The sequence below is a fragment of the Vigna unguiculata genome, chromosome 6 (assembly GCF_037176805.1).
Source record: "Vigna unguiculata cultivar grain cowpea cultivar isolate G323 ecotype 2 chromosome 6, ASM3717680v1, whole genome shotgun sequence".
In the NCBI taxonomy this organism is placed as follows: Eukaryota; Viridiplantae; Streptophyta; class Magnoliopsida; order Fabales; family Fabaceae; genus Vigna; species Vigna unguiculata.
Window position 1 is genome coordinate 3,402,475 of NC_140797.1, and position 12,909 is coordinate 3,415,383.

The following is a 12,909-nucleotide window of genomic DNA, read 5'->3' on the forward strand; positions in this document are numbered from 1 at the left end:
TCCAAACAATCCACATTCCCAAAAAAAATACAATCTTCCACCTCCCTTTCTCAACATGTATTAATTAGAAGAAAAATATAGAAAAAAAACTTTACTCAACAACAACTTACTCTTGAAAAAGGGACCCCGATAAGCTTCGACAAAACCTCCAAACACTAAGACGATGAAGCTCACCATGCCACTATACGAAAAATGGATGGCTCCTTTCCAAGGAAATGGATATAGAGGTACAATGCATGAAGGTTTCCACCAATGGGTAAACTCACACCCTTGCAACGAATAACACCAACGCACAAAATGAAGGAAAAAATAGGGTTTAGGAATGAATGTTGACATGAGGAAGAGTAAAGGATAGAAAAAATTGATCACCTTTTCAATAGAAAGTGTGTCGCGGTTAAGGACAAGGAGAACGTGCTCTCCACTCCAACAACGACATTTGCGGGGTTTCTCCCTTTATGTCTCTCTCGTTAGCATTCAAAGAAACCAATGTGGATTTTGAAATAGAAAAAATAAAATTGAAAGTGGCAATGACAAGTCAGGTTGTGAGAGTAGTTGTAAAAATTGGCGTGTCACTATATCATTTTCCCTAGGAAAAAAGGGTATTCATACCATAAATTATAACATTGACACGTACTATAGGGTTTGGTACAACTTAACATACTCGAGATCGCTTTCTCATGCTTAATACTCTACGTTGAAAAGCTTTGAAGATTTCAATATAAATAAATAGACGACGCATCATTGGAAAAAAAGGGAATTCATTCAGCCACTGAAACGTAAACACTTTATACCTAAAAACTCTGTTCCTGGATTAATGTAGTTAAATGAGAAAAAAAATAATAGACATTAATTGTTTATACATGTTCTGGCTGGAAATATCTAACTAAACAAATACTATAGATTTTTTATTTGAAAATTGTAATCCTTTTTTCAACTTTTAAGAGTGTTATTTATATCTTTTCATCTTAATCATTCCTAATAACCTTCAAATTGGTTATTAGGCTTAACCAGAAGCCCAACCCAAGGACCTATCACTAGAAACATGATAAGGAAGATTTAAGAAGGCTAGGAAGATACTAAGGCTAGTAGGCTCAGTGGGTTCAAGTTACTAATGACATGGACCAAGGAGGATATCAAGATATAGTTTTTATTGGGCTTGTATTTATGTCCATTAGAATATGTTTTATTTAGTCTATGTATTTGGTCTTTGTTTTTAATTATTGGGCTTGTACTTGAGCTTGGATAATGTGAGATCACCTAAGGTTTTGATTGGGCTTCCTAAGGGCCAATTCAATCCTAGGCGACCACTTTTTGTCTAAGAAAGTTCTCATATTTAACATAATTTGAACATGTTGAAAAATATGTAAAATGTGAGTGTCGCATGACATTTGATCAACCATGTGCGATGAATATCTAGGAGCACATAGGAGAATTTAATTTGAATTTCCCTCCCTTTTACTTGTCCAAATTAGAGACCTCTCTCCTATAAATTAAGGTCTCCATCCTTTGTAAAATCATTCTTGAATGTGTAAAGAAATTATGTTGAGATCACTCCAGGGAATTTCTTCTTTGAGATTCACCTAGCTAGAGCTTCTCTTAGAGCTTCCTCTAGCCCCCTTCCTCTAGAATTGGCCTAACCTTTCCAGAGAATCCTCATCATTTTCCATCTCAAACATCAATATCGAACCATTCTTGAATTGCTTTCGCTGAATCCCACCCATCCGCGAATCCATTCCCAACATTTTTTAGTGATTCCTTTTTTCTATTTTTCGTCTATGTCTCGTGTGAAAAGAGGCAAAAAGCAAATTTAAATTTAGTCCAGCCAATTATTCAGGATAAATCGCAAACAGTAGGTGTGCGTGTAGTGATTTCTGGAAAAACGAAAACTGGAGCAATGTGCTCACTGAAAATGTAAGATGTTCTATGGAATTCAAGTGGAATGAACTTGATTATGGTCTAGAATCAAGCATGAAGCATAGAAGAACATCTAGAACACTCAAAAGCACAATTCCAATCGGTGAAATAGAATGAAATCAGTGAGATCGTGCCTTACACATCCACAAACATTACTTTGATGATCATTGCTTTATTGTGTGATGTAGGACTTGGTTCTCATTAATCAATGGAACAAAATAGAAATATAAACGATGCAAAACGTAAAATGAAGAACAAATGAATTAGTAAACATGACTAAACAAAACTGAAGATTCACCAAATAAAAATGAAGGAAAACACAAAGAATCAACAAGAAAGGTGCTAGAAAAATAAAATGGAATCCTAGAACACTTGTGAACAATAATCACGGAGATCTTCAATTTGAATCTAATGAATTCAAGTAGACTCAAAGATGATTTGTTGAAATGAAGAAAAACTTAAAGAAGAACATGAAAATGAAAGGAAACAAGATAGAAACAACAAAAAACAATAGAAAAGGATGAAGAACCTTACTCAAACCCGAGACAAAATTGATGAACAAGGCTTGAGTGGCTCTGGATACCACTTGATGGAGCTCCAAGCACAGTTTTGGAGAGGTGAAGCTCCATGAGGCAACGGAATGAGTGGAACAAGGTTGGAGGCCCTTGAGCTATGTTATGGATTGTGGAAGTGTCTAGGAAGGAGACCTATCCTAGGGAAGGAGGCTAGAAGAGCTAAAGGAGAAGCTTAGTCTAGCTTTGAATCTTAAGGAAATTGTGTGGAGTGATCTCAACATCATTCAATTACCAAGCAAAGAGTAACCTCATACAAATGGTGGAGGATCTCATTTATAGTAGAGAGGTCGTCTAAGATGTAATGCAAATTAACATGGAAATGAAATGCAACTTGGCATAGACTACAAGAAGCCTCTCAAATTTGTTGATGCAATGGATGCCAAGTGTCCTTCACACGTCTCATGTCTTGGCACCATGTGTAATATGTGCTTTGAGACCATTCTCAGCCAAGCTTCTAATTGGGCTTGAATTGGCCCAATTTGTAAGCTAATCATCAATGTACTTTGGCCAATTATTTCTAGAAAGCAAGGCCTAACAAGTGGCCCAAATTAAAAGACTATGCTAATGTTTTTACATGAAACCCATCATATTTTGATGTCCTCTTTAGCCCATGAGAAAAGTATTTGAAACCCTTGAGGATTATTGCCATCTTGATGTCCATCATATTTGAAACCCATCATATTTTGATGTCCTCTTTCTCATCATACTTCTAGTTATTTGAAACCCTTATAAACTGGTTTACTTAACTATTATATAGAAGCAAATATATGGTACATGAATTTGTCATGATGTAGCACGTGAATTTGGAATTAGGGATATTATGATAAAAATTCTATTTAGTCCTATAAATCTTTTTATTTTAGTGAGATTTTTATCCCGCAAATTCTCTTACTCGCTCACAAATTGCTAGAAACAAACAACTAACAACATCGCAAATCCATTCATATGAATCCATCAGCACAATCAATCTGCACAAACGAACAGACCATTAGAGCGCATATTACACACATTAAATAAATTGGAGAAAGGCATGAAAAGAATGACTTGCCACATGTCATGTGATCCACCATTCACTAATCTAGATGCATGAACCTTGCCTACCTTTGTATTTGATTTAGAATTAGTCCTGCATGTTCATTACATTCGAAGAGTTCCTCTTTAATATAAATGGGAGACTCCATGCATTGTAAATGATTACCCTTGAAATGCATAGGTGAATAATTTATATTGAATTTTGTTTTAATAAAAAATCCTCCAAAAATTTTGCATTTTTAAATTTAAATTTGAATAAGATACATTGTAATATTTGACCTGAATAAAGTATTGTGTTATTATTTAAGAAAGTTTATTTTTGCCACATAATTGCTTATCATAGGCAAATGAGTATAGCCGGAGAGTATCCAATTACTTGTCAACTAAATTTCCATTTTTCAAAGTCAACTAACTGAAACGTAATTAAAGACAAATATACATATAAAATTGAAAGACAAAACTAAATTTCTTTTATCATCAAGACTTTGAACACACACCGTAAACATGGAAGCCAGAGTATCTTTCTTCAAGTCCAAACAGTCGACAATTAGTATCCTTAATTAAATAATTAATACTAAATCATCTATATTTGATATCTACTTATGTATATAAAGGAATAATTTGAACTTCATGTCCATTTCCTTACTTGATCCATAGTAACAAAACAATCTACATAATCCGATCCGACATGGAGGGCAGTCTTTTGAAGAAGTTAACCGCCGGCGAGGGAAGGCGGTCACGGAAGACAGGGTGTCGGAGATAGTAAAACCCGCAAGCCATGGCAACCATTTTCGACGGCACAAGATAAAGCACCATTGCCACCACCAAGCACATGAACACAAACATCCCCGTCGCACGTGGGTCCCGCCACGTCACCACCGCCTGCAACCGCTCGCCCTGCGTCGCCAAATCCCCCAGAACCGTCTGCACGCGCGCTCCCAGCGTCCGCAGCCTCTCATACCTCACGCGCACCACGTCACTCGTCCTCCCACTCGGCGCCGCGTCGAATTCCTCGTCCAACTCCTCTCTCTCCACCACCTCCGCCAGCGATATTTTCGGGTCAAAATGCGGGAGCGGGTCACGCGCCCGGAACCTGTAGTTCCACGCGCCCACCACAAACACGTAGAAACAGAAGGTCGGAATAATGAGGTCAGGGAACCACACCAGCATCACCAACAGCGCGTGCACCAAAACCGTGGCCGTTGGATTCTTCCATCCGCGCGTGTCCTCTACCCACCGCACGATGTCGATCACCCCCGCCACCACGTTTATTATCCTGTACCAGTTCGCACGCACTTTCCTCATGCTGAAGTTGTGAGAATCCGCGTCCAGCATGTAAAACACCACTTCCTTCCTCAGCGGCGGCTCCGCCCTCGCCAAGTGTTCCGCCACCATCCTCACCGCCGTGCCCCGCAGCGCCTCCTGCTGCACCACCCCCAACGGTTTTATATGGTGCATCAACGGTAGCACCGGCTGCAGGTAGACATGGAGAAGATCCAAGCGTGGAGTGGTGCGAACGAATCTGATCGCTATCTCGATTTCACCCATTTTTTTCAAGCCCGCGTTGGGAGTTAGCACCAGCAACGGGTAAGAATTTCTGTAAACTTTCCCTGTTTGCAGCGTAGAAATACGAACTCGTACTTTTCCAATACGGAAATCAGGATCTCCAGGGTTTTGATCACTGTTCCTATCGTTGTCGTTATCAATTATCAATGGCATTGTCCAGCTATCGAATACTCCGATAGTTAAAACAGTTGAAGGATCGTAAACCTTCCACGTGTACTGTTCGTTCCACTTGGGTTCTGTGCTTTCCGAAACGGTTCGCGTACGAACCCATTTGTTGCCGTACTTGGCCACGCAGTACGCGTTGGTTGTGGTCTTACCCTTTACTGTCTTCATGGGTACCAAGTTCTTGCAACCGATGATGCCGAGCTCACACGTGCCAACCGGAGGCTTCCAGAGCTGCCTTGCCGTGGGCCGGTAGTCGCTGCACACGTGCGCTGCCTCGTCCATCACGTGATACCCACCGTCGAAGCACAAGCGCAGGTGCACCCTGGGCTTGTTCTGATCCTTCTCGTTGGGGTTGTCGAACGTGAACCACCGCGAATGGACCATCCTGTCATCCACCCTCCTCTCTATGGCGTGCAAAGGTATTCTGAGCACCCCCATTGTCACTGGCCCGTCCGGTTGGCGGTTTTCCAGAGTGAAAACAAAGTGGTCGCTTACTGGTTCTGACACAACGAATATGAAATCCTCGCCGTTCCATGAAACGTTGCCGTTTCGAGTGAGCACGGTTTTGGATTTTAGTACCTGGAATCCGAGTTTGGCCTTCACTTGAAAACAGGCTTCCTTGGAGGAGTTGTAGGGGAGCGAAAGAAGGTCTTGAGCCTCGATAAGAGTTGCGCGGAGGTACCACAGTTTGGGCGACTGATAAACTTTGGCTCTGGAGTTGACATTGGCGAAGGTGTCGCTCTTCCACGCGTCGGGGAAGGACTCGTCAGCCTGCGTTCCCATCCACGTGGCAATCATAAGGTCGCCATGGGGGGCGCCACCGCCTTCCAGCCTGTACCACTGAGGTGCCAGAGGGCTGTCCGGTGGATCCCGCACTGGAATCTCGTTGACGTCGAAACACACTCCTCCTAGTAAGGCTTGAGTTGCGGGTGGGTCCCACACAGAGACTTCCAGCACCGAAGAGGTGGAATCCGGTGCGTTGCGTGCGAAAGCGAAGGTCTGGTTCCATTCAAAGACTGTGGTCTTGCGCGCCGGCCTGGAGGTGACGTGGTGCTGCCCGGAAACCGCGATCTTCGCGATAGGGTTGCCGTTGGTGGGAAGGTACCGCGCTTTCACCACGTGCACGAAGAGGTAGTGCATCTTCTCGACCAGGTCAAACGACGATTTTTCCATCAACAAGCTGCCCTCACTCGATGCCTCTGACGCTGCGAAACTCCCAGCTGATGCAGACCTTCTCATTGCCGGAGGAGGAGGACCGTTCGTTCCGCCGAACCTTATTTCCGAATTTGACCTCGACACAGACGCTGCCTTCACGTCCAAATTCACGTCGTCTGGTAACGGATCCACCTGGTCTCCACTTTCTGACTGTTCAGGTTTGTGCTCTGCTTCTGCTTCTCGTTCAACTGGCTTTTCGGAAACGGTTGGATCTGTAGGAGGTTCAGCTTCTGCCTTTTCTTCTTCTTTAGGTTTCTCCCCTTCAGCCGTTGGTGGAGATGGTTCTTTCACTTTCTCCACAGTCTCCGTTTCGGTTTTCTTCTTTGGCGGTGCCTCCTCTTTCTGCGGCGTATGAGGAACTGCCTCTTCGTTGATGTAGTAGATTTTCAAGCCTATTTCACCTTGGATCATGCTCAGCAAGTGCTTCTTCTCCAACTCGTAGTAAACCAAAGCCTCTTCCCCTTTGTTGACGAACTGCGAGGAACTGAGACGGATTCTGCCGAGGGAGTTGTTCCGGCGTGTGGCGCCGTAGTTCTTGTCGTGGTAAACATCGAGTTCGAGCATGTCACTGAAGATGTGAGACTGAGAGTGTGTGTCGACGTTGAACGACAGCGTTTCGTTCCAGACCGGGTTCAAGTCGCGAACCGCGGTCCTGGTCTTTCTACGCTGGCCGTAGAAGTCGACGACCACGTAGGGACTGGAGCTGCCGTGGCCGTCCTTCGGTACAAGGTGGTGAGCGTCCACAACCTCCACGATGAGTTTTCGAACAGTGCCCATTCTCTGAGATTAATTTCCCAAAGGTGGGTTTGGATGACTTAGAGTTTGCTTTGTCTATCTCATGTCCTAACTGATAGAACCCTACTCTGGCCAGTTCAGGGTTCTTGTTTATTACCTTTGAAGCTTTTTTGTGGAATTCTTTGATGTGAGGGAGAACATAAGAAGGTCTACGGAATTGAAATTAAAATTAAAAGAGGTGCTTATCTTGATCTGCAAGCACCTTTAGACCTTTGAAGCTTTTGGGGTCTTTTTGTCTGTCACCACTACATACATTTTATTACTATTTTCTTTTCGCTTTGCGTGTTAGGGATTTACAGAATTATATCTGTAAACAGATAAAGTATATATATTAAACAGACAAAGATAATTAAAGTTTTGAGAAGAGATAGAACATTATATATATATATTTTATTATGATATAATTGTACTATATATTGTGGTTGTAACAGTTTTATATTACGAATTAAGTTTGATCTAATAGAATATATAATACAAAAAGTGATACATAAAGAAAGAAACGATAACAGAAATAGTTGTGGTTTTTCTTAGCATTGAAGGTTGTTTGTCAAACTTAGGCTCTGCTTTTTTGCCGTCCCTTGAACTAAAGGGTGACGCGGGAATGTTGGGAGCAAGAAATAGGGATGGAATCGGCTTTTGTGTCACGCACCCTTATGTTCAGCTCATCACTGGACGCAGCTTTAATATAATTATTCCTAATTTTGACGAAGACACCACACTATCTCTACCTTTTTCACACAACCCTAGAAGGTAGGGATCCCTAATTCTTCATCTCATGAATTGCACCACCGTTGCCTATTTTTCTTTTCTTCATGCCAGTGGGTTGTAAAGCACCCGCTTTGTCTATCAATATTTCAAACTATTCTTATGTTTAATCTTACAAATTGTTTCCAACAAATATCAAGGAAGATGTACTCTCTTATGATATAAATTTTTAAAAAATTAAATAAATTTAACTACCATTCTCCATATTATGAAATGAATTATTTTTGTTTATACATCATGTAAGTCCCCTTTTCAGCTTATAAGTGTTTAGGCATGACCTCTTTGTAGGCCCAAGACCAGCTCATGAGGGGACCTCCAATACCCTCTCCAACTCCTTTCACTCTCACTTTACTCTTTTCCAGAAACCCTTCTCTGCTTTCTCTCTCTACTGAAGTAGAAGCTCTACTAGGACACATCTGGTTTCCCCTCAAAGTGAATCAAACCCACTTCCTCGTAAGTAAAAGTCGAAAACTTAAGCTCCTTAATGATTTCTTTTCTTTTCCTAAGTTGGTCTCGTGTTGGTTCCACTCCTAACCTCGTCTTACATTTTTATATGTAATCACTAGTGCAGTAAGGGCTTTTGGCTTCGGTTATTTTCAATATTCTGCCCCGGTTCCAGAACTGAGGCATGTAGGGGCAAAACAAAAAGGGGTAGTTTTTGGCCTCGGGTATCAACTCGAGGCCATATAGGAAACTTTTCTGCTCCATTTGCGGTTGAACCGAAGCCATATAGTCATATCAGCAGCAGCCATAATTGCAATTTTGCAAAGAGCACTGAGGGCTCTTCATTCTCTTCGCCACCACCAGCACAATATTTCCCTTGCCCACAACATCGTTGAGCAACTCACAAAAATCTATCCTCGTTGTTCCAAATTGACTTTGTAATTTACTTACCTAAACGCCACCAGAGACCAAACCACACCAATGAGGCTAGAGTAAGTGTTGGGGTTGCGCGGATAAGCTTCCACCACACCATAATCAGTATCTCTGGCCTGCTCTGCAGCACTTGAGCGAATGCCATTCTCCGCCACCATTTCATCATCAAAGATCTCAAATTTCCACTCAGAATCAATTTCCTCGTTCCTCATCTTGCAGATATTATGCAAAACACAACAAGCACAGAGAAGCACCGGCAAGTCCTCGAGCTTCACTTCGTTTCTCTTCTGTAAGCAAGACCACCTTCATTTGAGTCTCGCGAATGCCTCCTTAGCAATTCCCTGAATCTCCCCCACCTTCTGATTAAACGCGTGTTGTGTCCAAGTAAGGTTATGGTGCGTGTAGGGTACCAGAACACCCTTGTTCGCGGAGAGAGGAAGAGCAGCATTCATCGCGCTTATGCCCAATTTTGGGTGTAGCTCCGTCGTTGAACTAGAACCTAGCTTGTTGAGCACGATGGCTCCTCCTTTCTCTGCTTCTTCCTCCGCCTTTTCACCTTCTTTCCCTGGAAACTTCAAATCTTCAGCCCTAAATTATCCTTCTGCTGCAGCTTCAGTTCCAACCGCGTGCTATTCAGTGGCAGAGTGCTATTTGCGCAGAGAGGAATAGCAGAGTTTAGTTTGGGACGCATATGAATAATGTTGGGTTTGCGAATTTGGAACCCTAAATAAGGGATATGGCCTCGATTCAATTAATAACCAGGACATAAAGGGGAATAGGCCTCGGTCCTCTTCCACCCGAGGCCAAAGCGTCTGCTGTCAGTTGCAATTTTGAAAATATGGGGAACTTTGACACGTTATAGGCCTCGATTGAGTGATAACTGAAGCATAAAAGCCCTTATAGGCTTCAATTGGTTGGGGACCCGGGGCAAAAAAGTTCGAAAATTTTCAAAAATGCCACTGCGTCCTTATAGGCCTCGGTTCCGCAATAACCGAGGCCTATAAGGCGATGTAAAAATGTGATTCTGCACTAGTGAATGTTTCCAGCTCCTTAAAACTAATCTTGTCCTCCTCCTGCGTGTTTTGTCTTCCTTAAGCTCAACTTTACTTAAGGTAAGGGGAAGCTAGGTTTTTAATTTTTAAAGCTAATTTTGCATGTTTACGTTCTGTTCTATGCTTTGGGTGCTTGAATGGTATTTTTAATTGTGTGTAAATGGTTGGCTTGCATTCTGGATATTGTCGTGTGTTGTATTTCTGCCCTGCATGCGTGGAACAATGGGGGAGAACTGATATTCTCGCCCAAGCGAGCTCGCCTCGCCTAGGCAAGAATAGCAGAAGCTCGCCCAGGGTTATGCTCGAAGCACATGTTCTCGTTTTGAGCGACACATGGTCTCGTTCAGGCGAGAAGGTCTCGCCTAAGCGAGGGCTCGTGAAATCTCCCAAGGCCCCTGTTTCCAGTCTCGCCTAAGCGAGAGCCTGTAGCTTGAGCGAGGCAACCTCCCTCTCCTGAGCGAGGGCTCCTAGCTTGAGCGAGGCTAATGTAGAGATGTGCTCTAACGCTATTTTCTTGTATGTTTGGGTAGTTGGTTGCATGATTGGTTTAAATTCCTCTTTTAAACTAGAAGTATGTGAATATGGATGGTTGTTTGATCCCTATAAGCTGAAATTGGCGTGCTTGGTATGAAATTGTTCATGGATTTGTTGGTTGGTGGTGTTGTGGCATGGGATTTGGATGTTTGAGATAAAAGTGGTAGTTATGGTATGATGAAACATGAATTTGGTGTGTGATAGGCGTAATTCTATGAGTCTCATAGGGAGAACTCATGGTGGTGTGTAGTGTATATAATTAAGATAAGGATTCAAGTAAGGATCGCATCCTGAAACTCTAAATGGGTCAATTAGTCTCACGTAGAGCAAACTAATCCAAGTGGTGAGAGTAGCGGGAGGCCCTAGTATTTGGCAGGATAATGGCCTTAGATGCTTGAAAGCTAACCTTGTGTGTGGTAGGGTGAAACCTATTGACAATGGCTCTACAGAGTAGTAGAGGCCACCACAAGTGAAAGCATCTCGTGAATCCGATCTTATTATATGTATCCGAATAATTGAGTCATAGTGTCCTGCTTGTTTGCTATAACATGATTTTGTGCCTACTATGTTGCATGCTTGGAACTGTTTTAAGTACTTGCCTGCTATAATATGTTAAAATTATTTTACACTAGCTTACCCTTTTATTTGTGTCTGTTTCTTGTCTTGTTTTCTCTTTTGCGATTATCACCTTATTGGTGGGAGTAGATGGGGGAAATTCTGAAGGTAGACCCGATGGTGGTAGCGATGCGATTTAGTATGTCCTTATATCTCTATATGGCTCTTAGAGCAGTTTTAAGGCCCTGATGCCTTTGTAATTCCTGGCTCTAGGAGCATCCTTTTCCAAAACTATTAAAACTTTTAGATTACATCCTACTCATGGCATCTTTGGTATGCCTCAATATCTTTTAAGCACTATTCTTGGATGACTGTAATAGTGGATTCTTATATGTACATTGTTCATCTGGTTGCTCTTTTATTTTATAATTATGCGATATTTTTATTTAGTAGATTAAATCTATTTAAATGGGATGTCACACATCAGTCCAAAGAAAGTGCTATAATTTGATACAAGATCCTTCGTCTCTATTCAACACAAACCGACCGTGTGATTGGTATCTTATGAATTTTTTGGTTAAATTACTTTTTTGGTCCCTCTATTTGTCATGAAATTCCAGTTTGGTCCTCAAGTTTTTCGTTGTCTCAATTTGGTCCTCATTTTCTTAAAAATGACTCAATTTGGTCCTCACCATTAATTTTGACCAGATGATGTTAAAGTCAACGCCACGTGTCAATTTCTATTTTTTTTTGAATTTTTTTTGAATTTTTTTTTAAATTTTTTGAATTTTTACATGTGTCACTTCACAGTTGTGCCACGTGTCAAAAATTAATAATTTTGACACGTGGCACAACTATGAAGTGACACGTGTAAAAAATTTAAAAAGTTTAAAAAAACTAGAAATTGACACGAGGCGTTGACTTTAACATTGTCTGGTCAAACTAATGGTGAGGACCAAATTTATTCATTTTTAAGAAAAAGAAAACTAAATTGAGACAATAAAAAACTTGAGGACCAAACTGAAATTTTATGACAAATAAAAGGACCAAAAGAGTAATTTAACCTAATAAAATCATCCTGAAAGAAAGATGAGAAGTGAAAACCTAAAGGATACGCACATGTTGTCAACAACTAGAAATTTAGCGATAAATCATTTGACAGAACTGTTGAAATATTGAACAATGCGTAGCAAAAGTAAGAATTCACACGGTTCATACGTCTAATTTAAACGCTATGCTGCACTTGTAAGTTGAGATACTTCAAGGTACCATATGTCAACTAGGTAATAAAAATAAGAAAATATCCTGTAACTCTCCATTTTTGACTCCCAACTTAACTCCCTCCCTGCAGAAAATTCTAAAAGTTCAAGTTTGAAGTAACTTTATTTAGATAAATAAATTTAAATTTTATACTTTGAATTGAATAATTTATATATATATATATATATATATATATAAATAGATATTTAACTGTCAAATATTAGCTGGTAAATATTTAATGAGAAAATAAACTATTATAATTATAAATTCCAATTTTATTCTGTAAAATATAAAATTATACTGTTTTAAATAATTAAAATACTTATGAGATTTTTAAAATTTAATTTCTTCAAAATTATATAGTTAAACATATTTTTATCTTAAAATATTTTAGATTTTTATAAAAATAAATTACATTTTTACAACATGACATATCCTCAATTTCATTATACCGTTAAGTATTCACTTAATCTAATCTAACTATTTTATAAGATTAAATCTAATTATCTACAAATATCATATAAAATTTTATATTATTTTAATTTTAGACTATGCCAAGATTTTTAGGTATGAAAAAAAGTAAAATTGAAGTTATTAAATCAAAA

General features: G+C 40.4%; 1 protein-coding gene across 1 annotated transcript; it reads right to left on the reverse strand.

Moving 5' to 3' along the window:
• Positions 1-3,968: 3,968 nt before the first annotated feature.
• Positions 3,969-7,511, reverse strand: LOC114187890 (C2 calcium/lipid-binding plant phosphoribosyltransferase family protein). Its single transcript, XM_028076288.2, has one exon. The coding sequence runs from the start codon at positions 7,242-7,244 to the stop codon at positions 4,191-4,193; it is 3,054 nt and encodes a 1,017-aa protein (XP_027932089.1). The 5' UTR covers positions 7,245-7,511; the 3' UTR covers positions 3,969-4,190.
• Positions 7,512-12,909: the final 5,398 nt, after the last annotated feature.

Bases quoted from the DNA above. Each gene is read 5' to 3' on its own strand.
- LOC114187890 (XM_028076288.2), bottom strand. From the start codon at position 7,244: ATGGGCACTGTTCGAAAACTCATCGTGGAGGTTGTGGACGCTCACCAC.